This window comes from Pundamilia nyererei, unplaced genomic scaffold (genome assembly GCF_000239375.1).
Source record: "Pundamilia nyererei isolate P.nyererei 1_Seehausen unplaced genomic scaffold, PunNye1.0 scaffold00041, whole genome shotgun sequence".
Taxonomy (NCBI): Eukaryota; Metazoa; Chordata; class Actinopteri; order Cichliformes; family Cichlidae; genus Pundamilia; species Pundamilia nyererei.
The window spans coordinates 1,913,279-1,941,108 of NW_005187442.1; the positions used below are offsets into that span (position 1 = coordinate 1,913,279).

The 27,830-nt window shown below is 40.1% G+C and overlaps 1 protein-coding gene across 1 annotated transcript; it reads left to right on the forward strand.

Moving 5' to 3' along the window:
- Positions 1–33: 33 nt before the first annotated feature.
- On the forward strand, positions 34–27,830 carry ezrb (ezrin b). Its single transcript, XM_005731089.1, has 13 exons — positions 34–58; positions 5,547–5,630; positions 11,427–11,522; positions 13,308–13,582; positions 14,390–14,473; positions 14,587–14,733; positions 19,687–19,783; positions 20,257–20,420; positions 22,500–22,630; positions 23,329–23,489; positions 24,768–24,860; positions 25,020–25,256; positions 27,145–27,830. The coding sequence occupies exons 1-13, from the start codon at positions 47–49 to the stop codon at positions 27,307–27,309; spliced, it is 1,746 nt and encodes a 581-aa protein (XP_005731146.1). The 5' UTR covers positions 34–46; the 3' UTR covers positions 27,310–27,830.

Sequence of the window (27,830 nt, forward strand, 5' to 3'; positions counted from 1 at the left end):
TTTTATTTGACAGTTCCTCGCTCGAAGCCGGGAAAAGGACAGAAAAATGCCCAAAGCGGTAAGCAGCCCCTTTGATTTTTCTGTATAATTTCACTCTGTAGTTCTGTGACAGGTAGATTGTATTAACTGAATCACAGCAGGTAACGATTACCACGCTCTCAAATCTGTCTAATCCTATTCGGAAAAATATATAAAGAAATGGTTTTATTATTTTTGTATTATGCGAATCTCATAAAAATGTGGTTATAGCGACACTATTATTATGACAGTAGAGCTTTATGAGATTATTAGCTCATGTAAAAATACGGTAGTCATGTTAAAGGAGAATGCCACTGAAAAAATTCAATGTCTTACATATTTATTATTGTTCTCCATTTATTTTTACTTGAAAGATAAGTGCGAACAGTGTTTAATTTTAAATGTGGTTGCTGTTTAAGTGGGTAGATCTATATCTTTAATAGCTATATGCTTTTACTGGATAAGGGTGGAAAGTCTTTGAATGCAGATGTTGGGTGGAAAACTGGCAAAAAAAAGTGACTTGCTGTCTATATAAACTGTATTTTATGTAGTTACCATGTATATGTGAACAGGTTTTTAGCCTTCAATTACTCCTGACTCACTTTGCCCCACCCGAGCTCTTACATACTGTACAGTGGCACATGGCTCGTCCTGTATTTATACCTCTTTGTTATGGAAATGTGTTAGATTAAAGCCTATGTCAATATTTTTCTCCGTATAGAAAGTGTCAGAAAGATAAATTAAGCCAAGTTGTTTGCATGAGTAACTCATGCAAGTCAAACTCACAGTTTGAAAGTATCTCAATGGGAAAAAGGCAAACAGTATCAGAAATAGGTGCAGTTGTGCATTTTGTGTTATTATGGTGACAGGTTGCTGTTAAACAGATTCATATAGGGATGACAATGACTGGAGCCCAGATGAGCATCACTAAACATTTGTCGGTTTGTTTAGAAATGCCTCAGGGTTGTCATGAGCGTCACTGTGGAAATGACATCATTGCTGTCTTGTTAGCAGCAGCAGCACACGGAGTCCAGTTGACACAAAACAGCCTTTTTAGAAAATCATGTCAGAGTATTTTTTTCCACGATACCAAGAAGTCACAAGGCCTTTTTTTTCTTTCTAAAAAGTTTATCCTAAAGACTAATTCAGTGTGTGGCCTCATGATTCGCCCAGTCTTTCAGACATGGCATGAGTAAATGTCAGTAGGACACTGTTTTTTTTTAGTAAATCTCTTCTTTCAATGCTGTGGGTGGGGAAAGCTGGGAAAGAAAACCCACAGCGAGAGTCAGATGAGCCTTATGTTACATTCAGCCTGTTTAATTTCATCATCTATTAGTCAGTTGAAGATTTTCTTACTTAATCATCAGTCTGTGCAGTTTCAAAAATCCCTTTTTCTTCCCCTAGACACACATTTTTGTTTGAGAAATGACAGTTAAAGCTGGTAGTTTTTGTCTCTTCTTCATAAAAATGCACCTTTTGTGTCAATTTAACAGATTTCTTTATTTCAAAGACACAAAATTAAGTCTAAAAACATTTAGGAAAGCCCTAATGAACAAATGTGAAGGTATATTTCATTTTAGCTAATGATCCTGAGAAACCAGAAAGGGACACAAACCAAGCCTCAGGGGTGTCATAAGCTCCTACTAATGGTCCCAACCCCATGATAAATGGGTGTAAAAAAAATCTGTGCCAAAACCATAGACATAGATCCATAGATTCAGCTCTTATGTGTAATAATTCACAAAAACTCACCAAAATCATCCAACCATCCATCTGCTGTGAAACAGTCAGGAAATGTAAATGTGAAGTCACAGTCAAGCAGCAAAGGATCAAAAATGCAGACTTGCCTTAAATGTGAATCAAACTGAGAGAGAAACCTACAGGCACTCTGCAACTGTTAGAGTTCCGATGATGGGTGTGATACCAATCATTCCTGCCATGTGTTTTATCACTGTGGGGCAGGACTTCATTGCAGATTTGCGCGAGCAGCGAGGTCTCCTGTTCACCCCTCTGAATTGCACATTATCCAAAGTAAACCTCAGTGCTCCCAGAATTTCCTCAGGATCACAGCCCTGTGACAAAATCAACACAAGGCGTGGCTGGCATCACCGTGGATGGGTGTTTTCTTCTCATGTCCAGTCCCATTGTTGCTATTTGTTCCTTTTAAATAATTGATTACTCAATCATATGAGGAACACCCTCCAGGCGTGATTCACCAATCCCAAAGTGGTTACAAGTCCTTGAAGTCTCATTCTTTAGTTACTTGTGTTAAATGTTGACAGAACGAGCTGGCCTGTTCTCTCTCTCTCCGTCTGTGCTGCAGTCATTTATTGGTATATTGCCATGGTGACTCCCTTTGTACCAGACTCTTGTAAAGCCATGCAAATTATGCAGAGGTTAAATATTGAATGGTCATCACCGAAGAATGCACCGTAGCCTATTCACAGTTTAACTACTGAGGTGATGCCCAGTAGTTTAAGAAACTTCTTAAACTTGCCACTGAAACATCCAAAGGAACGTTAATCAAATCTCGTGGTTATACAGAGCTGGGAGGGGTTATGTACGCATAGACTTTGGAAACTGGAATAACCAAGTCAGTCAGGCCTCTAAATTTAAAGGGTCTCAATTTCATGTTAGATTTGGAAATGGCACTCTAGGAAGAAAAACAATAGTGAAAGCAAATTGCTGTTACAGTAACCTTTCTTGCAATGAGTGCCTAACCTGATTAGAAAAAGATAATTTAATCTATCTTTTTCTAAAGATTACCTCCAGCCTGTTCCTTAAAACACACACACACCCAGTGTAACCATACAACATCTTGTGCAGATGGAGTTAATAAAGAAGATCTAGGAGACTGCTTTAACATAAAGACTGGAAACTGGAAGGAACAGGCAGCCTGGCTCTGTGCAAAGATTCCACTTGTGAGCCTTAATCCAGACTGGTCATTTATTTTCACTTCCAGATTTAATGCCTTCTACATTTGCTTGTAGAGACCTTTTCACTCCCAACAGTTGAAACAGTGGTTTCTTGGTCCATTGAGTACCATGAGTGAATTAACACAGTGATAAAACTGTATTCTCTGACATCACAATGTTTTTTTTTTACTTCATTCTTAACCCTTGCTAAACTAGTATTTTGGTATGGATGCACTTCAGTGTCAGCATAAAACATCTTTAGATTCAGGTAGATATGTTGGTCTTCAGTGATTGGGTAGAAATAACTAGGTAGCAAGGAGGCAATAGGGGACTGAAGCTTGAAAGGGAGTGGAATGAGTTGATTTCAGGTACTTTGTGCACCACATTGCGGTCTGATCGCCTCATTTAATTCTGACCATGAGATCATGTGCACTTGTTACCATGTTTTGGCTCTCACTGCTTAATAATCTGTGTTGCCATAGAGCTCGGATTGCTTGTTAATGTTTCATAGCTACCACTGCGGTGCATCTTCCTCTAGGAGTGATTTGCATAACCTGTGCTGTTACAGTGGGTTTAGGAAATAGAGCTTCTGTTACTAAAATCTTGAAGTCCGGTATTAATATGAGGCTGGGGTATAAATGGTTAATATGAACTGCTGGACTTTCCTCTGACTAAAGTTGCTCTTTGTGGAACTCTGGGTCCTTGCCTGGTGTATTTTTAGCATATGTGTCATGTTTTCTTTACCGCTGTGAATGGCCTCAGTTTATTGTGAGTTACCGTTGGAGAACTTAGTTTGAGATCAGATATCACTCACTCACTGGTTTCCACTGGCTTGTCTCCTACACATATTCATATATTCCATTCTCTTCTGGTTAGGGTGTGTGTGTGTTTTTTCCTTCTAGATGCTCCATCTGTAACTGTTACATCTGTAACTGTATTTGTAACACCTCAAACTGTAAGTGCTAGAGAAAAGTAATTTAAAAAGAAGAAGCCTAAAAAATAATACTTAATAGAGCCGTTTCTGAGCGATTCTGGTGAAGTTTTTGTGGTAGGTAATCCTTCTCCTCTGGGATGTAGATGGTGATATTGGAAGCTACTGGGGCACTGCAACTGAAAGGAGAGCTTTGTTTTGCTGTGTAAAGTAAATGCAGTGCTTCCCCTCCTTTTCCAACCTCCAAGCTGTGACTTGAAGCGGGTAGGGGTTGCTTAATTGGGCGAATGACTCAAAACCTTTCAAATTGTACGCACATGTGCCATTAGATGGTTGAGCTCAGTGCTTCATTGTTTTTATTTTGTTGGTAAAGCAGAGTTTGCTTTGTTGCTGCTGGGTTTTAATGTCATGTGAGTTTACTGGCTAACCTGACTTGACAGGAGCAGCAGACTGGGGCAGTAAATGGGGCATTTTGAATATCCACTGACTTGACTGCTGTGCTCTTACAATATCCTGAAGGGCACAGCGGTGAGGTGCTTTTCCATGCACTGCTGTGATTGGATTTGCCTTCCCTGGAGGATTTGCGTGTAACAGTTAGTTGATCAGTCCGCAAAGCTTCATGGGAATCAGCGGCCCTCTGAGTCACCACATTCATCGCTGCTCCAGCCCAGATATCCCTTTTCCAGTGGGCGTCATTCAGTTTGTTCACCGCTGAGGCTCAGTGTAGTTCACAATGGACTGGAGATGAAAGATGTCACTGGAGGCCTTTCTCTCTCCTCACTCTGTGTCCACTAACCTCTTTGTATCGTTTTCACTGGGCATTAATAAGCTCAGTCAATACCCTGAGTATCTGTGCCTTTTCATAACCCCCCCAAATACCAGAGACGGTTGACATTATAGCCACAGAAAAGAGGTTCAGTATGTGGGTTACCTCAAAGCAGCCACTGTAAATATTTGTGCATTGTTGCATTGTCTTTGTGTAAATTTCATATCGTGCTTACTGATTACTAACCAAACCGACAATACAGAATACCGTTTCTCTCCATTATGAGACACACTTGACGTCAGTTTTCATTATTCAGCGAAGCACGGCAGTCATATTGTTTGAAATGATTCTGCACGTTAATCACCGGGGTGGATGGCTGTGAGTGGACATTAACTTCTGGGCCAGTAGAGCAGGTTTCAGTACGATGGACCTCCTCTTTTTGTAAGCACAGGTCACTGTGATCAGTCATTAACCAGAGAAGTGAAAGACTCTGAAGTTTTGAATAGGACTGAGTGAATGGAGTTCCTTCAGTTGAACCATCCAGAATAACATACATTGTGCCATTATTAGCTTGGGAAACTGGTGTAAGCTGTGCTTATGATATCTAATCTTACTTTCATGAGTTGGACTCGTCACTGCATATTTTAATCAATAACACCTCCAGTTTTGCAGCACAGTTCCCTTCAATCAGCTAGTCTGTCTCTGAGAAAGCAGAGCCCCTTCTGTTTACTCTGCAAATACACCCCCCTTACCAAACACACACTGACACACACATAAACACACACATTGCAGCTATGTTCTGCAGCAGTTTAGTATGATTTACCTTGGTTTTTTTTGTTTGTTTTTTTTTACCTATAAGCACCCCTCTGTGTCTCTGGGTCAGCATTTGTACTTTTTTTCTCATGTTTTTCTGCAGGTCAATGTTCGCGTCACCACCATGGACGCTGAGCTGGAATTTGCCATCCAGCCCAGCACCACCGGCAAGCAGCTGTTTGACCAGGTAAAGTGCATATCACCTCTGTACTTGACTGTGGCATCAGTGTTGGCCTTTTAAAAAATTTTAAAGACTTTGGAAACAATATTATGTGGAAAAGTTAACAATTTGGGATTTATTTTGATATAAAGTCTTTGAATCTTTTAGCCAAGGTGGTAAATATAGTTTGGCACAAAATTAGGAATCATGCTGAGAAAGGATAGTGGATATACTGGACAAAGATGCTAAGTAAGGAGCTGCTTGGCAGGAAGAAAGAGGAGGACTGCAGAGGAGGTTTATGTATGTACTGAAGGAGGACACGTAGAGTTGTGACAGAAGAGGACATAAGGGTTAGAGTGGGATGGAGGAAAATTATCTGACACAAATTATGACACAGGTAAGTACAAGTGACCGTGGCAATCTGTTAGTAACCACCTTTTCCCCCCAGTGATTGAAGGTTGCCAGGGGTCACTGACTGGTCTCTAAGACTGTGTGACTGAAGACTAAGTGCTTGCATACTGAGTGTCAAAATCTCACTGTTCCCATTCTTCCTCCTGAGGCCTCATGTCCCTTACCCAAATAAATAAAAGAATTAAAAGATGTGTTTTTGGGAGATTTTGTTGAGTTTTGCTAGCTGCTTCCTGTTGCTTACAGCGTTTATGCAGCAGTTCCTGGCTTCAGCTAACATTTAATGTTCATACTGTAATGATTGTCTCTGACAGGGGATTTCTTTGCTTTTATTTGCTGGCAATAAAACAACTAATTACCAACATGTTTTCAGTGCATGCACTAACTCAATTCACAATGTTTCAATCTTTACTTAAGTTACTGCACATTATAAATCAAAATATTTGTCAAATCAAGTTTCCTTTCCAGAAAGAATTGCATTTAGATTAATTTTCAAACTGCTGTGACCTGTATTATTGCACCAGTAAACTGGGCTGTTGTGACTTTCCAGTCATTACTTCTGGGCCTGAAAAGCTGTCCAGCACAGACCAGATTACAGGATCTTTTTCCTTAAAGACTCCTTTTCAGAATCAGGGACTGTTATTAAAAGTTTCCGGTGATGAAGAACAACAGCTGAATGTAACGCTTAAGATGAAGCGAACATGAAACTTGATGAATATGTCAATCAACTTGATGGTTTATGGCTTAAAGTGGTGAATGAAGTCTGTGTGGGTGGTTACACAGTGTCAGTGCAGAGTGAAAGGTGTGGTCACAGTGAAGTAAACATTTACCTGTTGTGACTGTAGCTGTCTAGTGAACGGTGGTCTTCACTGACTGTAAATTATTACTGATTGCTTCATTCTTCTGCAAAGCCTTACAGCTTAATTGTGCTGGCATTTAACCTCAGATTTATGTTTCTGTAGTCTTCCATCAGGGGCGAGTTGAGTGTTGATGTAAGTCAGTTTGATATTTTTACCCACTACGGTGAATGACATTACGTAATCATAGCATCTGGCTTTGTTTCTTGTTGCTATTACTGGTCACCTGCCTTACTAAAGAAGACCATTTTAATTTTCACTTTCCTGTTGCTTATGACGCCATTGTGAAACTCTGTAGCAAAGATCCAAATGTAGATGACGAGTCATTAGTATGAGCTCCTCTGTGGCTTTTACGACAGCACCGGGGGAGGGAAGGCATTGTTTTAGCCACTTCCTGTTTAACTTGTTTTTCAATAGCAAAGTAAAGCCGACTGTGGATTGATTTTTTTTTTTTTAGTCAAAGACATTTGAATGCAGTCATGTTAAGTGTAGTATTGACCTAAAAAATCACAACAAAAACTTCCAGATTCAAAAATGGGCATGTTTGATGTCTCGTGTAAAGTGGTGTATGAATTACTTGCATGTAACTGATCAGTTCATAACAAATTTTCAAATAGCAGAGGCATCGTCACTAGTTTTGTAGAAGTAAAGATGAACTAAAGACCCTGATGTTGACCTCGCTTTATTCGCCTACTTGTTACAATGGCTGTAAGTAGGGTGTGCCACAGATAATCATTCTCTCTCTGTGAGTGCCAGAGACAGTTCACAATGCTCTATTTTTATCATCAATACAATTTGCTACTCCAAGCATGGGAAATTATCTCCAAAGCTTTGAGCAACCGTTCACTGTGCCTCCAGGTTTAAATGTGTGACAGTAACTTTGGAAATTCCTTGGCCCTGAAGTCTGTTTGTGCCTGATTTAAAAAAAAAAAATATATATATATTTTTTGAAAGCCTTGAAAGCAGTCGGCAACAGAAAACAGAAGTACCCTCATAGAGTTCAGCAGCTTCGGAAATGCTGAGTAACAACAGTGAGCTCATTCCCAGTGCGAATGTGAGGCCTGGCGTGGCCCGTGTGGTCAGCGCTGATCATAGCCTTCGTCCTTGTCATGCTGCTGTTAAGGAGAAACGCCTGCCACTCCCCTACACACCCTCATACGGTTTCACTTCCATGTGACTTCTGCTTCTTTTCGTTTTGCCTTAAGCCACAGTTAGGAAAATCACTGCCACTGCATTTTACAGTAGTAGCAGTGGTTAGTTAAATCTGGCCACGTTCGGCCTCCAGATACTTTCTCCTGCGTCGGTGTGGTTTCGACAGATTTTCAGCTTCAGCTCTGTAGAACTGGTTTGGATCAGTTAAAAGCTGGAGGGGCAATTGCTGTGAAGCAGCTGAAATCATGGCAACGTTTTTTAAACAGTTCAGCAATGTGTTGAACCGAATCCAAGTCCAAGAAATATGTCTGACAGGTGGCAGCAGAACAATGTGGCACCCAAGCTCATACGTCAAAGATTCATACAAAAACATTGCTGAGTTCCTTGTCAAGAGAGGTAACATGTTCCAATGTGGGATGTTTGTGGTTGTGTTATGGTAGAGCTATTCTTAGTTATTAAAATGAGCAACTCTGGATTTTCAACACTCCCTTGGTCATGGTCATTGTCATTTGCCTCGAACCGGCAATCCCACCTCAGGGCACACTCCACCTTTGTCGTGGTCGGTCCTTGTTTGGGGGGGGGAACCTCTCCCTTCCCCGCCTCAGTCACTGGAACACTCTGGATTAGTCTGCCTGGGGGATCCAGTGAGTAATGCTTTTTCAGGCCAGTGGCATTCCTGCCTTTTACCACAAGGCCTGAGCTCCCATAAACCAGTAGGAGAGACTTTCACTCAATGTCTGATGGCTTTTAGCGTTAACCTGACTGCTAAATATTTCACAGGTGTTTTCCCCCTCTTTTCTTAATCATTGCCAGAAAAATGCAGAGCTGTCCTGGTTGCCTCTTTGGCCTCTTTGGTTTTATGTATGAAAATGAACTTATTCATACTGGGTAATGTCATCAAGAATTTTTTAGTAAAACCATCCACAAGTTAGCCAAAAGGCATTCAATTCAGCACTGGAAAAAGGCTCATATGTAAGGTAATAGTCATTAATTTAAAAGTCTGAAACATTTTGTCATTTTTGCTACAGACAGAAACATTAGGAGACATTACAGCCTCGTAACTAAAGCTGGGATTCTAGGATTCAGTGTTAGCCCCATACTGCGGATCACCTGCTTTACGATGCTTCATTTCAGTGTAACTTAAAGATATAAACTTGACAAAGTGCTAACAGAGAGCTTCCTGGGTAAAAATTCAGTTATGTGAATATCCTGTCTGGCAGGTAGGACGTAACACATTCTCTGAAAGAAAATGAGAAATTCTCATTCTGGATGAGAATCAGGCTGATCATTAGCAAAATAAAGAGTTTTCAGTTAGTGCTGCCTAACTAGTAGCAAATATATAAGCAGATTTCATAAGACTTTAGTGCTATCAAGGTGAGGGCAGACAATTCCTTAAACCACACAGAGTATTTGCAGTACTGAGAACTAGGGAAAGTGTCTTGTTTTCTGCAGTGCACTGCACGTGAGGAAGGCCTCTTGTTTGGGTGTGCCTGCCTTAAACCTGCATTCTCTCTAATGGCCCATAGGGGGCGACTCCACTGGTTGCAAAAAGTAGTCCAGCTACATTAAAGTCTATGAAAAGCTACCCTTTAACTCAGTTGACGATTAACTTCAGTAAACACTTTCCTTGAGGGTTTGTGGTCTCAGTTGTTAGTTTCAGTAAATATAATCCAATGTTTGTTTTTGTGAATGATGATCCCATCGGAGTCAAATAGTGCAGTAAAGCAGGGTGTGCTTTAGGGTGGGCCACTGTTGTGATAAGCATGTAGTGTCTTTGGTTTGTTTGTCAGATTGACTCCACCAATACCAAGACAGTGATAGTTAAAACACTGAGAAACTTCAATACAGGACTTCAGTAATGTAATGTTACAGTGATGATGAAGCTTATTATCTCATAATCGAGTCTAAGCCATTGCTAAAACTTAAACAAATAGTCAAGGGATTCAGTCTATTAATTCATTTTCTACCACTTTAACCCTATATCCGTCTTACTGGTTTTACTTTATAGTTTTAACAGTAAGGTATTGTGACCATATAGGATTTTGTTTAATGTTAAAAATGTAATCAAAAGGCTTAAATTGAATTTCCAAAAACCTTGAAGCTAAGTTTCTAACTGGAATGTTTTACTCGGAGGGAATAAGTGCTACACTCGGGTTTCAGAGCTCTTGACGGATATTGAGGTAAACTAGCAGCAACCCATTAAAGTCGAGGCAACCTGCCAAATCACCCTGCTGCGAAGTCAGTCCACTAAAACCGTGTCCCCGGGTTCAGATTTAATCCACCTCTAATGAACTGTATTATTTTCAAAATCCTTTGTCAGCAGGTGTCCGTAACTTGTACAGCATATTTTGGAAGCTAGTTAATTTTTTTAGGCGAACCACAATGTTGTTGGTAAGCTTATACGGATTACTTCAACGGCAAAGTGGTATCAGGGATTTCTTCAACTGAATGTGAAACAGAAGCTCATTTAGGTATATGTGTCGCTGTTCCTTCTGGTATCTCTCCCTCTCAGTCTGTGGACCCCAAATCTAAAAGCACCATGAAAGGACCGATTGTTTTCTCAAGCCTTATGAGTTTCACTACAGGTGAGATGCAGGCTGAAGTGCTCTTGCTCTCTTATTCCAGGCTCTCGTCTTGTTGCTGCTGCACTAAATACAATCCATCTAAAGGTCTAAAACAAAGCCAGTCTTCTTTCATTCAGGGACTTGTTGATATCTATCAAGAAGAGAAAAACATTGTGGATTTAGCTAAGTGTTGCATTTAATCAAAAGAGTCTTGTTTTGCTGCATGATTACTTATTAATATTGAATGATCGTTAAAAATGATATTTTCCAGTTATTGTTGTGGCGATTTACTTATTGTCTTAACTGTGTTTTTTGTGATTTAAAAGAAAATGTTCCTCAGGGATCCTCAGAGACCAGTAAGAATACAGTGAATGGTTTTACAGTGGTTCATGCCCAGGATCTTATGTGGCCAGAGGGATCAAACATGTAGCATTTAAGAGCGTACCTTTGTTTGTCCTGGCAGTGTCTAACTGCATTAACTAAAGCCTGAGAATGTGTAATACTATGAGGGCTGTCCACCAGATTACTGTGGTACCTGAGTATGTCATCTTAAGGATAGATTGTATAGACTTTGCCAAAGGTTGAAAATCCTTCAAAGGCCTTTTCACAACTCGTCATTGTGAGAGGAGAAAAATTACAAGTTAGTGTGATTATGTGGAAAATTACAAGGCATGAAGGCCACAATCTTTGTATTTTTCTGAAAATGAAAAACTTTGTGTCACATCCAGATAATAAAAATGTTATTAAGCTACAAAAAGATTTCTGTTGTAGTGCGTTAGGCGATAAAAGGAATAGCTGTTGTAGCTCTGCTAAATCTGAGTGCTTTCTGTTTCTCTGTGCAGGTGGTAAAAACCATTGGCTTGCGTGAAATTTGGTACTTCGGGCTTCAGTATGTGGACGGCAAAGGTTACCACACTTGGCTAAAACTGGACAAAAAGGTAAAACCCAGCTTTAAAATATGTTTTTGTGAGTGTGTGTGTGTGTGTGTGTATTGATACTTAATTGTGAATGATTATTATTATTGATATTGCCAAACCTGAGTCTTATTTATACTTTGATGGGCACTTTCCTTTTCATTACATGGTACCTGATTCCTGCATACTGTGCATGTATGTCATGTCTGCTTGGCTCCTTTCACACCCTTCCCTTTTGATTAGTATGGAGTAATAGAGAAAGAATGCATTGTTCTGAGGGGGCGATGTATTCAAAGGTCTCTTGTTTGCCTTTCATTCAGTCAGTAGCTGCTATATTGCTATATTCGTAATATGATGTGGCACCTGGTTTCTGTGTGCTGCAGTGGCTAAGGAGGGTGGAAGGGGTGGAGGGGGTCAGGGCTACATGTTATCAGCTGGAGGTGGATTATTTGACAAAGAGTATGAACTCTTTGTGAACCATAGCTGCCTCTGTTATGTTCTTCTCTTTCCCTGAGTAAACACACTTTACCTGGCCTCGGCTCAGTGTTGATCTGCATTATCAAACGGACAAAAACAGTCTTGTGAAAAGCACACATTTGCCTGATAAACAAAAGATCCCTGGTTCGATTCCGGGAGGGGACCCAGATCCTTTTTGGGGTTGCGTTAAGAGGGCATTAGGTTTTTAAAATAAAAATAAATCTGCCAAATCAAATGTAAAGCTTGTGAATAAGGGAGCAGCCTAAAGAAAATCAGCCAGGTGATAAAGTCATATGTCCATAGTCCACATGTTCAACTCTGCAGCTGATCCTGTCCTAATAATCTGATCTGACGATAATTGATTCCAAATTTGAACCACTAGTTGGGTGCTACTTCTGAATCTCAAACTGAAGCAGGGAGGGAGGCACCACGTTTTTACATGAAAGAAAAATGTGTGGGATAATTTTTGAAATGTACACCAGCCTCTTTTTCGGCTCCCATGAGGAGGGTTAAGCTCAGATTTTTAAAATAATGTTGAGTACACCGATCTTGTTTATCTCTAATAGATTTGAAAAGAAAGGTTATGAGTAATACCTTTCTGAATGAAACAAATGCCAGAAACGATGCTAATCGGTCCTGTCAATTTATAATTTTTTTTCGAAGAGAGAGGGAAAGAGAGAGAGAGAGAAAGAGAGAGTTATACTTGCCTCAGTCAGCAGCAGCAAACTGTACACTGTCTGCTGACAGTGCAGCTCATCAGCACAATGCAATGATCAAACTGGAATATTCCTGGTCCCATTCTCTTCATCAAGACTGCCTGGTTCCTGTTTTGAAATGAGAGGAAGAGGTGTATTGTGTAAACACACACTGTAGCTGGGAGTTAATAAAGTTTATTTCGACTAAATGAAAGGGCAGATCCCCCTTTTTAGGTCATTACAGCGCAATGGGTTTCATATGGTTTAAAGTGTGGATCAAATCCATTATTTATACCACCGATTGTGATTGTTTTGTAGCCAATAATAGTAAATTTGTTAGAGAAACTGTTTTTAAAACATGCTTTTATAGCGTCATGAGTCACAGGATGATTCTTGCTACAGAAAGTCTTGATTTACACTCTGACAGTTCTGGCATTTATACAGTCCAGTTTTACAATTTGAAACTGAAGTCACAGCTTGACAATCATTTTGAAAAGTTGAATGAAAATGAAAACCCATCCATAAAATTACTTGGAATACTTTGAGATAGCAGTTGCTTTGATAAGATATCAGCCTCTTATCTAACCAACTTATCAAGGCAGTAAGTGAGTATGTTTATTGGATAATTTCTCTCCAGGTGTCATCTCAGGATGTGAAGAAGGAGAACCCCCTGCAGTTCAAGTTTCGTGGCAAGTTCTTCCCTGAGGACGTTTCTGAGGAGCTGATCCAGGAGATCACCCAGAAGCTCTTCTTTCTGCAGGTGAAGGAGAGCATCCTGAGCGATGAGGTCTACTGCCCACCAGAGACAGCCGTGCTGCTGGCCTCCTACTCTGTTCAGGCCAAGTTTGGAGACTACGATAAGGATGTCCACCGGCCTGGGTACCTAGTGTCTGAGCGCCTACTGCCACACAGGTGAGATGTGAGCTCATAGCCACTAATTGAGACTTGCAGACTTGGCTTATTAATCTAAATCACTTGTTTGTCCTTTTTTGCTTTTAATGGGGAAAATTTCTTTGAAAAAAGGAAGTAGCATGCTTAAAATCAGCAGCACTGGTTGAACCAGCTCCAAAGAAATTCATAGTGTCTCCACCCAAAGAAACAAAAGAGGAGATGGATTTTATTGAGGAAACATTGTTTCTAATTAACAATGAGTTAAGAGCAAATTATGCTTGTAATCTGTTTAGATTGGCTCTTGTTCCACCCTCACCTAGATATATGCAGTTACTCTTCATATATATATTTTACCACTCTTAGTAACCAGGAACAGGATTTTAAATGTGAGTGGGTATGTCAGGGATTGGCACTTTAAATGTCTGGGCGTAATGCTTTATGTGTCTGTCCCAAAGGTGTAGAGATTGTTGCAAAACTAAACAACAAAGTGCTGCCTTGTACTGATCTAAGCAAGAAATTTGAAATTCTTCTAGAAATCTACAACAACAAAAAAACCACGCCTGCAGCTCTAAGCCCCTCCAACCACACAGACATGAACATATATGCATTAGGATGGAGCGTGAAGTCTAAAGTAACTCAACAGCATTTTGTGCTTTTTTACTATATCTTTGATGCAGGATAAGAGAACAAAATTCCCAGATCAGCCAGAGGGTTGCCACGTTATGCTATCCCATAGCATAAAGTTCCACTTTATACCACAGAAACTGCATGAAAATAGCATATTTCTACATTAATCCCATACATTTTTTTCTCTGTTTCTGTCTACAGAGTCATGGAACAGCACAAGTTATCCAAAGATCAGTGGGAGGAGAGGATCCAGGTGTGGCACGAGGAGCACCACGGGATGCTGAAGTGAGTTACTGTTTTTCTGCAGTAATAATTCTGTTAAGAATTATTTTTGTGTAATCCTGCATTACTAAAAGGAATTGTGGTTTTCATGTCCTGATCTTTGCCTGTTCTTGCAGGGAGGATGCTATGCTGGAGTACCTGAAGATCGCCCAGGACCTTGAAATGTACGGAGTCAACTACTTCGACATCAAGAATAAGAAGGGAACAGAGCTGCGTCTGGGAGTGGACGCCTTGGGACTCAATATTTATGAGAAGGATGACAAGTAAGCTCCTTCAAGTACATGGCCTCTGTGTTGGTGTCTCTTCTTGTTGTTGGAGTAGCTGTGGCCCTGGGGTGGCTGTGGCTCAGGAGGTAGACCAGGCCATCTACTAATCAGATTGAACCATCACCAGCAATCTGTGGTGTGAGTGTTAGGTGTAGAAAAAGGGCTTGAGACATGCTGTATAAAGCGCTTTAAGTGCTCAAGTACAGTTGAAAAGTGGTGCATAAGAACCAGTCCATTTACCATTTGCACAACTAAACTGGCTGAGCCAGGTTCATGTCTGTGCTTAATCACTGTTCCTGTTCTACAGCAGGCAGTATGACAAGAATAACAATGAAGACACAGGAGATACAGATAGTTAGAAATTAAAAAAAAAAGTTTACTTTGAGTCAAAAGTCTGCTGTGCAGGTCAAATAATAGGTTCTTATTTGGAGTTCTTCTGGGTTTTGGACCACAAATTGGCACATAATGTGGTTTCATGACTTTAGTACTTATTTTTTGACTGCCTTGGGTGACTGTGACCTAATCTCTTTTAGAGATAAAGGTTATCAGTTGTTTGTAGAGGTTCACTTCATGCTCTACATAATTCTGAATGGGAAAAAAAATCTCCGGACGCATTTTTGGGCCATTTAAACATGCAGATGATATACAAAAGCTGCAGACATTTTGCCTCGCCTGTCATTCCATCTGATTCAGTTCTCGTTCTCACCTTTGGTAACACTGAGATAAACTTGCTTAACCAGGCTAAAGTGTACAGTCAATCTCTACCCATTTTTTCTGTTAAAAACAAACAAATAAAACAAAGTAAATGTTTGTATTTTTTCTATCCTTTGATCAGTTTGTGGTGCTGTGCTTGAAGGCAGACCTACTTTTTGAGAGATCCAACACACACTGGTGATTGGGTGTTTCCACATTGCTTTCTGGCATTGCTTGTGATTTTCCACTTTGTTTGTAGGCCAAGACACTTTGGGAGATAATCACCGTCTGGTTTGGTGAAATGACTTCTGAGATCCCCTGTGGCCTCCTGTGTGTGGTTACTGGAGTGAAGTACACTGTGTTAAAGGGGCACGCCATCCCAGATGACTTGCATTTCAGTCACTGACCCCGTGCTTGGAAAAGCTGCCAGCTTTGGCTTCGATTGTCACTCTTCACGTATTAAGTTTGTCCACTTTCCTGCCATGCAGTGCGGTCTGCTATGTCTGTGGAACAAATGAGCACAGCACAATGGTGACATTTTAAAGAGAAAGCTTGGCATCTCAGCTCCCTCATCAGGCCTCTAACTGAACATTTACAAGCTTGGTTTATTGTCCTCTCAAATCTAAATGATTTAATTACCCTTACTGCCATTGTGTTTGAGTCATTCCTGCGCTTCATTTCACTTTAAGTCTAATTTAACAGCTTGAGGTATGAAACCTCCAAGAAGAGAGCAAATATATTGTTAGGAATCAGACCAGGTCTCGTGTGAGTGTCTCTTTGTGCGCTCGCTGGGATCAGCATAAAAATGCCTCTCCTCCATGGTGCCCTCTGCTGTAACCATGGCTACGCCGACTGGTTTTTCAAGCTGTGCAGCACTTAAGAATGCGAAGCAAACCTACAACACTCTCTCTCCAATGAAGGCAGCCGGCCCACAATGCAACAGTGCAGCCAAGGTTTCACCCAGGCTGGAGCTGGATTAACTCCTTCTGCTCCCGCTGCTGTAGCTCATTTTTAAAGGGCAGTTTTTGCTTTTTTTCAGCCAAAGCTTTGTCTTTAGCAGGCAAGTGCAGCCTCACACACTAAATTCACTTTTTAGCATTTAGGAGTTAAACGGGTGTAATAAATAGATTCTTAATTGGCCTTAACTGTGTAGCACTGAATAGTCCAAGCTTGAATGACACACTGGACCTGAAACAGTTATTCATATATATTTTTTATATCAATACAAGTTACTTTAATAAATTTTTTTGTTGTAGAGCCTGACCAATATTGGGATTTTCGGTAGATTACTGATGCATATTTTAAAAGAGTAAAGATGCCGGCTGATAATTTTTGCCTTTTTGTTCGTTGAGTAGCTGTTAATGCCACATATTACCACACGGTTGTTTCTTAATTAGTCACTCATTTAAGCTTTAGTTTAGACTTCTTTGTCAGTCGGTGAAAGTGATGATTTGTGACTCCTGTCCATCATCGTTGCAATCCCCAGGCCTAAAAACTGGTAACCAGTTGGGCCTAAGCATAATGAGACGGTTCTTAAATTAATTGGTGGCACATTCAGATGTAAGTTAGTTCTGCTAGCTACTAAAGTCAGCAAATAATAAATGATATTATCAGCAGAATGAGTCTGGTGTCTCAAGGAGAATTGTGTCTGTTTGTGGAGGCATTTTACTACATAGAGTGAATGATTTTGGGTATGCAACCTGTACAGATGCACTTGTGTGCAGGGGATTTTGATGTAGGTTGGAATTTTAAATTTGCATAAGCAGACAGGGGGACCATGAAGAGGAAATATTGTTAATAAAAAAAAAAAAAGCTCCAAAAAGTAGCATGAAAGACATAAACAGCAGCTGCAGTGGACAGTTTTCATTGTTTTTAACAGCCATCATCTGTTTTCTGCTACTTGGCCGGCTCGTGGGGACAGCAGTCCACTCAGAGACGCCCAGTCATCTCTTTTCCTGGCCACCTCCTTCAGCTCTTCCATGGGGACACCAAGGTGTTTCCAAGCCAACTTAGAGACACAAACTCTTGATTGTGTCCTGGGTCTGCCACAGTGACTCCTTCCAGTAGGACATGCCGGAAACATTGCACCCAGGAGAAGTCTTTGTCAAATGCCTGAACCACTTCCTTTAATGGCTCTACTCAGAGTCCCTATTGAATGACTGATCTCCTCTCCTTATCTCTGACACTGAGTACAGACTCCCTTTGAGGGAAGGTCCTTTTTGCCAGTTCTATCTCCAATATCATTCTTTTGGTCACTGCATCCAGCTTGTAAATCTATAGCTTTGCCTTCTCTCCAATACAGTATCCCTGTCACCAAGATGCCACACCAGTCTGCCTTTCAGTTCCATTCTGATCCGGAGTGGGCATGCACCCTTTTCCAGCTGAGAATCAGTCTCGGAGGTGCAAAGTCTTTTGTAATGAGAGCTCAGCAAAAGGACACATAACAGCAGAAACTCAAACAAGAGTAGCCCACAGACCAGTTATTCCACACATTTTCTTGACACTGCCCCCTGGTGCCAGTAAACAGCTACAACATAGCTTTTTGTAGGACCAGTGTACAGCTTGAAGCAAAGACGGCTGCACCCATGCAGCTCTGTCTCAGAGTATCCCGAGTATGCAGCATTACTCTCTGTTATCTCTTCAGCTTTGTGCAGCTATCATTATCTGACCTTTTACTGTCAATTTACAACATATTTTCATTTACAGACTGCAGCAGTACTTGAAGCTGGAGCACACCTTTTATTACTCATATATTTAGTTTTTGGAGCCATTGCAATCAAATGCTAATATTTCTTACACATGAATTCTTATACATTAGTGAATTAGTTAAAAGAGAGACTTGGTAGTAAAATCCATTTATTCATGGTTTCTCCTTTTCAAAGCAAAAATCGAAACAAGTTTTGAGCAAAGAGTTCTGTGCTACCAAAATGAGTTGATAAAGCACACCTCCGTAGACCACAGAAGTGTGATAGAAATACTCAGCAGATAACTTCCACATTGTTTTTTCAATTCCACAGGCATGTGTCAGGGTCAGCTGGAGCGAAATTCCAGTTCAGGGAGTATAGTTTCATAGTTTCATAGTTTCATAGTTTCATAGTTTCATAGTTTCGTTGGCAGGTGTGCAGCTGCTTTTTCAGATGATCACATTATGGGCCTCTCCATTGTGTCGAAAGACAGGCATTTGTTCCGTTTTTTTTTCTGGCACTACAAGTAGCCTGCCACACCCCAGATTCATCCCTCCTACTTCGTTACTGAAATCCATGCTAAGAGAATTATTCTGACTCAGAATGAATGAAATGAGATCCAAATGAGATTGTTCAGTGTATTTCTATAGCTTTATGATATGTAAACTGTCTGTATTCTTAGAATAAATGGGGCTAGAATCGAGAGTCACAAATGTACTCCAAGCTGCCTTCAGTTTGGTTGTTTAGTCCAAAATAAAATAATGTGACATAAAAAGTGCATTTTTTACATTTGAGAAACTATAAGTAGAGATTTTAGCATAAATTCGAGAAAAGTGAAACGATGACTTGCTTCTCAGTTGCTGATTACTTGTCTATTAATCTATTAACCGCTGGAGCTGAAGTATTAATAACAACTGATAAGAATGCACATTATTCCAAGGAAAGTGCTGGAAACATTACTTAAATTGTAATAAAATAAATTTTATTGGAGTAATCACTCAAGCTACTTAAAAAGTCTAATTTTATTAAGATCTTTGTCATTGTAGGTCAGTATTTTGAGCTTGGAACAGAATGAAAGAGACACTTGTCTAAGGATGAAAGTTCTAAACCTTTCAATGCCGTGTAAACCAGCAATAAAACCTCAGGACGAGACCTGAAACCAGTATGAAGACAATAAAAACTGGGTGTGATGTAGTATTTTATTTCGTCATCATGCTCTGTGCAAGTCCATTTTTTTTAAAGAGGCGGAGGTGTAAATACTGATGTTTTTTTAGGCCATCTAGATAACAAAACAGTTCATACAAGAGAAGACCAAGAGCAATCAGTTTTTTACAGTGTGAAAAAAGAAAGCTGTGGTTAATTATGTACAACATTTTTGGTGGAAAAATGCACTCGTACTTAGCAGACAATTCAGGTTTTTATGTTTAAAACACTGTATTGGCACCATTATCTATCTCAGTGGAAACATGCAGGAAGGTCACACTATATCAGAAAATGATTATTATTGTGTCCCAGTGGACATCCACATTATCCCATATATTTCACATTTATTTTCTTGTGCTTTCTCCTTCAGACTGACCCCTAAGATTGGCTTCCCCTGGAGTGAAATCAGAAACATTTCTTTCAATGATAAGAAATTCATCATCAAGCCTATTGACAAGAAATCTCCGGTGAGAAATCTCATCTAAGCAATCACACACAAACACACACCTCTTCTTTCAAAGGTCCTATTTTTCTATGTAATTTCCCCTACTTAAAGCATTCTTTGTCTTTCATATCAGGCTTTTCAGGGCGTATTGGGTTACAGTGTGTTTCTGTATTTAAGCTCGCTGCTTCCATTTTGCCTGTGGTATCATGTTTCTCTGCAGCGGAGGGGGAAACCATTAGGCATATCTCCCATTACAATCGAGCATAAAGAATAGCCAGAGCTGCTTTCTAGGCAGCACTGTTAGTGATTGACTGCAGACACACACAAAAAAGCAAGTGGTATAAACCTTATCTGTGCACTTCAGGCTGCTCTGCCTTTTACTACGAGTGGAGGTTGTTTTTTGTTTTTTTTAGCACCAGTATTCATTATTCAGCCCAGTGTCTGTTCTGTTTTCTCCTTATCGTTCTTATTGTTTGATTCTTTTCCCAAATTCAGGACTTTGTGTTTTACGCCCCGAGACTGCGCATAAACAAGCGCATCCTGCACCTGTGCATGGGCAACCACGAGCTGTACATGCGTCGCCGTAAACCCGACACAATTGAGGTGCAGCAGATGAAGGCCCAGGCCAAAGAGGAGAAACACCAGAAGCAGATGGAGAGGTACGCAGATTGTGGAGATGAGTGTAATTTAAGAAGTAGTTTCACACTTAAAAATTATTGTGTAACTGTTGTCTTAAGAACATAAGTAAGAACATAAACCCTCTAGACTATTATGGTTTTACCCTTGTGCCATTCACTGAGATTTTGATAAGAGCTGATGTGTTTTCACTGAGTCAGCTGTGAATAAAATGAGCAATCAACCACAACATTAGAACACGTCATTGCTGCAGCTGCTACTAACACCCCTTATCAGTTATTATTTTCACAGTAACTTGATTGATTTTTATTTAGAGGTCAGGGAGGAAAGAAAAGGGTGCACAGAAAATATTAGAGGTTTGATATAATAACTACAAAAAAGGTGAAGTGTAGGAAATGTACTTTCTGTGTTCACTGAGCTGAATGGATGTTGACCCTGATCTCAACAGCAGCTGTCAGCTCACTGTCTGTCCCACACAGCTGTTCAAACACAGACAACCATGAACAGACAACAACAGTGAATACCAGAGAGAGAGACATCAGATCACCAGTTCAGGCTCGCGCATAGTAGCCCGCAGTCTGTCCAGTAATCGGGTTGACTGGTGTTCAAACATAATTACCAGATGGTTTACGATGAGTCCCTTATGAAACTTTATTTAAAAGGGACGTGAAACGCTACACAAAGGCTAACTTAATTCAGTTATCCCTGCTCTCAAAAACTGACATAGATGTAACACTGTCTGTGAAACTGAATTTAAGAAATAAATGCTTAAAGTTTTAAAACCATGTTTAGCGCCATCTGTCTGTGCGGAGCGTGATGTCATGTGGTTGGTTGCGGTAATAGCTAACATAAACTAATGTAAGTATTTAGTGAGAATCAATAACTCAGTTGAAAATAATGACACTAAAACTAACTACCTTACTAAGTACTCATTTATAAAGTGCTTTACAAACCCAAATATTATGGCTAACAGCTGGATTTTCCTGTTTGAGTGCAGCTAGCCAAACAGCGAGCAGCCAATTACTGCTAAAGAGACAGACAGTGGAAATTGACACTATTGGCTCAGTTTCTTAACATAGAACTCATTGTTCTATTTAGGGCAACACAACTGCGATCCCCTAGTTTTAGTGTCGTTATTTTCCTCGGTATTATCGATTCTATCATTAGTTAGCTAACAATAACTAATGTAAATCTATTGCAACCAGCCAATCACACGACCTCACGCTAAAAGAAAATGGCACTAAACTTTAAGCACTTATTTCTTAAATCCAGCTTCACAGACAGTGTTACATCTATGCCAGTTTTTGAGAGCAGTGATCAATTGTGTATATTAGCTTTGATGTGTGTAGCATTTCATGTCCCGTTTAAACATTAACAAACCCAGAGAGATATCAGGTTTTTTTCTGCAGCAGGAGACATGAGCAGGATGCGAAGAGAGTCAAATGAAGTTTAACTAAGAATAGGGAATAGAGAGATGAATAACTTATCCCAAATTTGAGAAAATGAACTGTTCAGTTTTTTAGATTAAGGCAGATTGACGTAAAGTTTTCTGAGAGACAAACAAAGTCCGGCTGTGGAGTATTTTAAAATTATAGTGGATTCCAAGAGTTTGTAAGAGACTAAAATGGTGTTTAAGAATGAATCATAATTAATTAATCATAACCCAGTATATAAAAGTTAATTGCTAAGTTACTAATGAATTATTTGGACATTTAGTGGACAAACAATTAGTTAAAAAATTAACTGAAGCCAATAATTTCATTGCTGTGAGTAAAATTCTTGGTTACTGAGGGCTCTGCTCACATCCTTCTATCAGCTGATTTCATGCCAGCTTTTTATAGCTCTCATAAACCCTGAAGTTATTCAGTTTGCCAAGTCTTTGTGAGTGTCATGCAACTTAAAATCACAAGACTTCACCTGTATAATATGACTGCGTGAAAAAAATCATATTTAAATGTCTTGTTGTTTTCACCAGCTCTTATAGAGCAGTTTTTGCAAACATGCACCAAATGCTACGTTTGTGTGTGTGCCTTTTGCAGTAACCATGTATCAACTACATCAGTTCTGTTTGTGTCCTCACGGCTGCTTTCTGTTATCTGCAGAGCCCAGCTGGAGAATGAGAAGAAGAAGAGAGAGGCCATTGAGAAAGAGAAGGAGCAGATGGAGCAAGAGAAGCAGGACCTGATGATGAGGCTCTACCAGTTTGAGGAGAAGACCAAGAAGGCAGAGAAAGGTGAGGCGAGGGGAAAGATGTATCTGAGTGTGTGTGTGAAAATATTTGGAATATGTGTGTATGTGTTGTTATGCAGGTTGGTAACAATAGGTCATTAGGATATGCATTCAGTTTACTTGTTGTGTAAATTAAATGATTAATCAAAGGCAACCCCCTGCCCGCAAAATAACACTAAAAGCAGCACGGAATGAAGCACAGTTATTAGTAGTCATTGTCTTTTTGATTACATATGGCTCTGTATTCAAAACAGAGGAACAAAAACTACATCTTGGAATGGACTCTCTGCTTTTTTGTCATAAACAAAAGACAAAACAATTTGATTGACTTACGGAAGCAGTCTGGTTGTAAATTAACTCTGATTTCCAGTGTTTGTTGTTAAATGATTTAAATTCCAGCTGATCAAACACCTGGAGCATTATAAATAAGAAAGCATTCACACAGTCATGGTGCAGAGCTTTGTTGGTATTCAGGAAACATGTTTGACATCTGACAGGTTTACTTTTTATTGAACTTCCTTATTAAGAGACTGCTGTGAGGTGGTGGTCTCAGTTAATAGTAACAAATATACAGATATATACTGCTGCTCTGTTAGCTTATAAGATAATGAAAAAAATAACATATGAACATAAATATCTACACGTTTAGATAAAGTATTTGTCTCATATTATATTTTCTTTCCCCCTCTTTTTGCATGTTAGATTTGCAAGACCAGCTGCAGAGAGCCATGATGCTGGAGCAGGAGCGCAGGAGAGCAGAGGAGGAGGCAGCTCGTCTGGAGGCAGAGCGTCAGGCTGCCCTGCTGGCTAAAGAGGAGCTGGCCCGCCACTCTGAGCAACAGAAGAAGAGTCAGGAGCAGCTGGTCAGTGTTTTAAATCAGTCTTTTGTGATTTTTCCTTTATTTTCCTCTCATTTCAATACTGTTACATAGGTGGATGCTCATGATAAGCATCCAGACAAAAGCATTTTGTAGTGTCTAGCTGGTCCACACTGCTAACAGCCCCTCAGAACCACCTGCAAGACTGTGCTTCAGTTCAACTGTCGTTACACGAAAAGCTGTGGTTCCTACTCCACATTCAGGCACCAGACACAGTTTTATTAGACACCTGCTGTGACGCCCTCTTTACTTAAACCCCATTAAGACATTTGTAATGGATTAAGTCCATGTGCAGCTTCCGCTCACAGAAGACGTGTGAGAGCATTGATACGAACTTGTTTGAACCCACGTATCTCATTAACGATAGTGTTTTCACTAACTTCATTTTCCAGTCGAGCACCTTTCACATAATTTCATGGCTTGCTGGAGGCAGCCTACACCCACTGAACAGCTAGAGAAGGCGTGCCGTTTAATGCTGAGCAGGGTATACTTCAGTGTGGTGAAAGACAAGCCGTTGACATTGTTGTAGTTGTGAGAAGGAATGTACCACAACACCCAGCGAGGCTACACGGTCTGGTTAGGTTTAATTAAGATGCCTCCTCACAGTGACAGCTGCTTCCTGTTTCATTATTTCTTTTTTTAATGATGCCGGCAGTTTGCAATAATCCAAAAATGAACTATTACAGTTTTTACACTGGTTTCCTATCATATTTTCTGAATTAGTAATCAAATGTAGTTTTAAATCTACCTGTTTTCTTTGTGACTCTTTAGAATTTTTTAATATAAATATTTTATATTTTTGTAATGCATACTGAGGCTTAAAGCTAAAAATATCAAACAAGTGAAAGATCAAAGGAAGGTTTAAACTAACATTAAAATTAATTCTTACAGAAAATTTAAAATCTGATTAACAAAGTTTCTTTATTTTTGGAAGGAGAAGTAAAAAAATAACAGGGAAAAAAGGTCATTTAATATGACACTTATAATAAATCAAGCTGCCTATATTTATTTTTGGAAACTCTTTGAAATGCTTTGAAACAATTGTGGTCTGTTAGGTTAGTTTCTCATTAGAAGGAGAAGGTTCTAGTCTCTTGAAGTGTAGGCATAGAAGTAGTATAGTGGTAGTATAAGACAACAGACATGAGCAAAATGAGATGTATTTTTTCTGGTTGCTACAAGAGTCTTTATTTGCCCTTCTGTATAAAATAATATGTTTCTCTTATTTCTTGTTTTCTTTTGTGTGTGTGTGTGTGTGTGTGTCAGGCTGCTGAGCTGGCAGAGCACACAGCAAAGATCAGCCTGCTCGAGGAGGCTAAGAAACGCAAGGAGGAGGAGGCCAACTCATGGCAGCTCAGGGTGAGAGCTTAAATGTGACCACAGTGCCGTTTACTCAGGCTCACTCAGCTGTTTCTGTCTGAAACAAGGACTGAATGAAATTATTGCAGACCTTATATTTGCAGTTAGAAATTCTATAGCGTTGATTTTGAGCTGACTGACCTTCTCTGTCATCACCAGGCCCGTGAGGCCCAGGACGATCTGATTAAAACCAAGGAGGAGCTGCACAATGTGATGACGACGCCTCTGCCGCCACCACCTCCTCCCATGTACGACCACCTCATGGATGACAACAGTGACGACAACACCAGCATGCACAGCGCCGACCTGCACATGGACGGCATCAACGACCACCGCAACGAGGAGGATCGCCTGACTGAGGCCGAGAAGAACGAGCGCGTCCAGAAACAGCTGAAGGTGAAAACTAGCACCTCACACAGTCAGTCATTGGCGAGCGTGATGGCACATTAACACCTTTATCTGAGGTTATCAGCTGTGTTAAGAATAGAACACAAAAACAGTGCTGCGTGTGTGGTTCCTGCAATTCAGTTAAATAATCAGGAAGAATTACCTGCTTTCATGCTTATCTGTTACTGTGTTACCCAACATTAGGGTAGAAGATCTGTACAGACAGATTTAGAAATAGAACTTCCTCCTCAGGTAATCTTAGTCCGAATTAGCTGACAGCTTGAAACAAGTCTAGACAGAGAAGAGTTTAACTGGAACAAACAGTTTGGCCGTGAAAGCACAGAAGGGCCTGGTGTTATTGAATGCATCAGAGTTCTCATTGAAGCCTTGATCTAACTTAAACACTATTAACACCAAAGCAATTTTTGCAGTCCATAAGACTAGAATAGCACTACATTCTGTAAAAACCAGTTCACAGCTGTAATTTCTGTTAAAATTGAAAGATTACAAGTTTCACCGCATTCATCCTGTTATCACTTCTCTTTCGACCTTCACGTAGAACCAGAGCTGTTGAGCTCTGGCTCGATTATCTATACTAGACTATAACATCAGGAAGTTGAAATCAGCGGTACCTTTGAATGTTTGAACTTGATGTTGGAGACCAGCTCAGTCACCTGATCGCCCTGTATCCTATCTCAAAGCTGCGTTCAGAAATGAGGGGCGTTTATGCAGGAAGCGAACTGCTCATCACGCATCGCTTTGACAGTTGGTCGCTAGCAGACGATTTGGGCTCTGGTTGTCAAGGCATTTACCACGCCATACTATATAACAGTTAACAGCATCTTTTGTTTCACTCACATCAATATTAACTAAGTGCTCATCTAGAAGTTGCAAAAACTTCACATGGCCAGAGGTTATTTCACTCATCATTGCTTCAAGTTGCTAGATATGTCATTGACTTTCTGTTATCGCCGATTACCCAGTTGATTGTCGCTTCCTGTGTGGAGAGCAAAAACTTTACTGCTCACTACTTTATATAAAGTCAGCTCTCAGTTTCCTGCCACAGAAACTGCCGCAGATCAATATATATTTTCTGTTTCTAATAGTCATATTGTTTTTAATGGGAAAACTACAAGAGTTTGGAAGAAAATTTTGAATCTGCTGAGAAAATTTTCCAAATCTCTTGCAGATGCATGGAAATGTATTTGATTTTTGAGCCAAGTTTAACTTACAGGAGATAACGGTGTAAAATTCTCAGGGCTGAAGAATATATTCAAGCCCTTTTTTTTAATGGACCAATCTAGAAGTGATCAAGCAAACTGTAGTGATTTTACAGGAACGTCGTCACAGCCTGTTTTCAGCCATGAACTTCAGAAAGTGTCAGGAGAATCAGATCAGGACAAGCCGTCCTTTCTCACACGTGTCAAACAGCAGGAGACAGCTTGGACAAATGATCACTGCTGGAAACACTGTATGCAATTTAGGCTACATCGTCACATACACTGGTGTTTTTATAAAGAAAAGAAAAAAAAACAGAAAATGTTTATCGCTAAAGCAACACACATTGATAGAACTCTTGTTAGAACTCTAATCATACAGAGATGTTGATGTCTCACGGCAAAAAAAGAGGGGAAAAATGTTTGTTGTCCTCATCCACGTGTAAATGCAGAAACTGAGTTTCCAAACTACTGTTTTGTGTAGGAGGTGCCAAACATGATGTGCATTTGCTAGATGGAAGGTTAAAGACTGATTAACACATATGTCTTTGTGGGGTATAAAGTTCGAGGCTATAGTGAGCTAAAATGGATACGGTGACTCATTCATGGAACTGTATAAGAGGCGGCATTGTTGGTTTTTGCCCTCAGATCTCATTCTTCTTCCTTTCCTCCACCCTCAGGCCCTGACCTCAGAGCTGGCTCAGGCACGTGATGAATCAAAGAATACCGCCAACGACCTCCTCCACAGTGAGAACGTGCGAGCTGGCCGAGACAAATACAAGACTCTGCGACAGATCAGGCAGGGCAACACCAAGCAGAGGATCGATGAGTTCGAAGCCTTATAAGGAGCCCTCGGAAAACGTACCCTTTCTGAATGGTCACTACATATCTCACTCTTCGACTGCCAGATCAACACACAACCATACCCGGACATGTTTAACACACTGCTGCAGACTGAATTGAAGCAGTATAAGCAGAGCAGAAGCATCACTACAGAGAGCAAGAAACTCCTGTTATGAGTGCCCTGCTGGATGCAGGGCTTTGCAAACCCTCTGAAGAAATATTAGTGCCAAAAACTTTCCCTTTTGTCTCTACTTAGTGTTTCATTTCCCGTTTGTGTATTTAATTGTGTAATTTGAGCAATTCAGACCAAAAATAGTCATCTGTTTTTAGAGGTGGGATGAAGTGGGGGATTAGCCAAATTATTTTAGTATTTTATGATGCGCACAGAGAGAAAATAGTACAAGCTTTGCTTATTTTTGATGGAGGACCGTTTGTTGTTCATGGTGACCACTCAGAAAGGGGGAACGAGCAGAAAAATAGTTTTTATTTTCCATCATATTTGAACACTTCCATTTATGTTTAA